At 31.5% G+C, this 2,371-nt stretch overlaps 1 protein-coding gene across 1 annotated transcript in view; it reads right to left on the bottom strand.

Moving 5' to 3' along the window:
• The window catches only part of LOC107704429 (rho guanine nucleotide exchange factor 18-like), a 41,986-nt gene that overhangs the window by 32,062 nt on the left and 7,553 nt on the right, over positions 1–2,371 (bottom strand). The window contains exon 7 of the mRNA XM_016507353.1: positions 1,682–1,883. Coding sequence (XP_016362839.1) covers positions 1,682–1,883 — 202 coding nt within the window. The remainder of the gene's footprint in view (positions 1–1,681; positions 1,884–2,371) is intronic.

Genomic DNA, 2,371 nt, shown 5'->3' with positions numbered 1-2,371 from the left:
AAAAAAAAAAAAAAAAGGCTTCCTAAAATAGGGAAATAAACAGTCAACAAATTAAATCAGTTTCTAAATGACAATCTTCAGGAACTTACTGAAACAACTTGTGACTTACTTGAAGTGACACTAATGGTAAACACCAATGTAGTGCTGAATTAATGACCCTGGTACCTTATAACACAGTGATTCTTAAAGGGACAGATCCCCTAAAAATCTAAATTAAAATGACATGATGTGTAGCCAAGTATGGTGTCCTATACTCAGAATTTGTGATCTGCATTTCACCCATCCAAGTGCACACACACACAGTAGTGAACCTCAGTCGTGGTATTGAAGGTGGGAGAGAGCGCCGTACATTCACTTCCCCCACCTACAATCCCTGCTGGTACCGAGACTCGAACCTTTATTTTTTTTACAGAAACCCTGAATGGCCAACAACATCTTAAGCATTATGGTATTATTTACCACCCGTACATCATTACAAACCCAAACAAACAAACAAAACACAACAGAAAAGTAGTCAGATTCAAAAAATATATATTTTCATATGTTAGCATATGACTTTAAAAGACTTGGAATATAGTCATTTGGACTATGTTTACTACTTTATGCTAGTTTTATATATAAATAAATATATAAATAATATATAAATAAATATATATATATATAGTATGTAAATAAATAAATATATATATAATATATATACACACACACAATTATTATTATACTATCTTTTACCAACAAAAAAAGTTGTTTTAATATAAAAATAAAAAACCAACAAACAAACAAAAACAAAACATATACAATATAAACATATAAATATGCATAGTACTATCATTCCATCTATCCATCAAAATAGATAGCTGAAAATATAGCGGAAAATATAAAAACAAAACAAAACCAATGGAATTGCGATTTTGTGTAAACAAACAAAATAAATAAATGTGATCCTTGCATGGTTTTTGGGATTTACTTTCTAGAACATATAAATGATAAATACATCAACATATATTTTCACAAATTTCCATGAATCATAAATAGATAAGATTCTAAAAACTATAGTTCCTTGAATGTTTTATGGGATTTACCAATTATTTACTTAAAATACATGTTCTATTTTTATGTCATTAATGTTATTTATAATTATAAATAATCATGATAGTATTTATTTCAGTGAATAATTTATGCTGAATTTATGTATTTTTTAAATTAAATTTAATTTAAGAACAAAACAGGGCTAGACACCCTTTATATTTATTATTTTTGTTAAACTAACAAACAAACAAACAAATAAAATAAATAAATGTGAAATGCAAAACATATATTTATAATAAAGGCCATTTCAATTGTGGGTGAACTGTCCCTTTAAGTTCTCTTGTAAACTCCCTCAGTCACTAGAAACCTCATCAAATCAAACTAGCTCATCTGTAGGCAGACCCGCAGTTCTCCGCAGCACAAAGCAGGTTGCAAAACAGCGGAAGCTTGAGCAACGTTGCGTCACGTGACAGACTGAGTCAGCGGGTCAAGCGGCTGATAGTTTATCACAGCTCATAATCTATGGAAACCCCGTGAAAACTGTGCCCATTAAAAGCCCCATTAAAACTGTGAGAAAGTCTGGGGTTGACTGTGACATGCACTCTGGTGGAGCAGCTGAGCGTATGCACAGGTGTGGTCGTGGGTTACTCACTCAAGCACTGCAGGCCATGCTTCCTCTGCAGGGTCTTGCTGCACAGTGAACATGTCGCCCAGGTGGAGAATGAGCCAGGCACGAGCTGGTGGCCGCTCACGCTGCGGCGCCGCACTTTCACACGCTCACGCAACTCTTTCTCTTTGTCCTTGTCTCTCTCTCTGCTTTTCTCTTTCTGCTGCTCTCTCTCTCGAGTCTTACCCTGAAAACAGAGGAAAAAAAGAGACGTGTAATGTTAACTTATGATAGTTACCAAAAGACAGAAAAAAAAAATTCACAAAAAATGTCCAGGTTGCATTTCACCCAAAAGCAAAATAAATAAATAAATAATAATAATAATAATAAAAATATAATTATATATAATTTTACTGATATTTATAATTCAACATGCGATTTTATTTTATATACAAAAAAATAAACAAGTAAAATATATTTTTATTAAATATAAGTTGCAAAGTACATACATCATGTTAGTATTTGTTTCTGTCAATGTAATGTAATTCATGCTGAATTTTAATGTAATTATTCAATATTTTTTTTATTTAATTTTAGGAAAGGCTGGATAAATTTAGGCATATATTTAAGGTTTTACTGACAATTAAGTCCATTTTTCATTTAATTTTAGGAAAGGCTGGATAAATTTAGGCATATATTTAAGGTTTTACTGACAATTAAGTCCATTTTGCAACA

Source organism: Sinocyclocheilus anshuiensis, unplaced genomic scaffold (assembly GCF_001515605.1).
Source record: "Sinocyclocheilus anshuiensis isolate Anshui unplaced genomic scaffold, SAMN03320099.WGS_v1.1 scaffold1546, whole genome shotgun sequence".
Lineage (NCBI taxonomy): Eukaryota > Metazoa > Chordata > Actinopteri > Cypriniformes > Cyprinidae > Sinocyclocheilus > Sinocyclocheilus anshuiensis.
The sequence above is the reverse complement of the archived record's forward strand: the minus strand, read 5'-3'. Positions and strand labels throughout refer to the sequence as shown.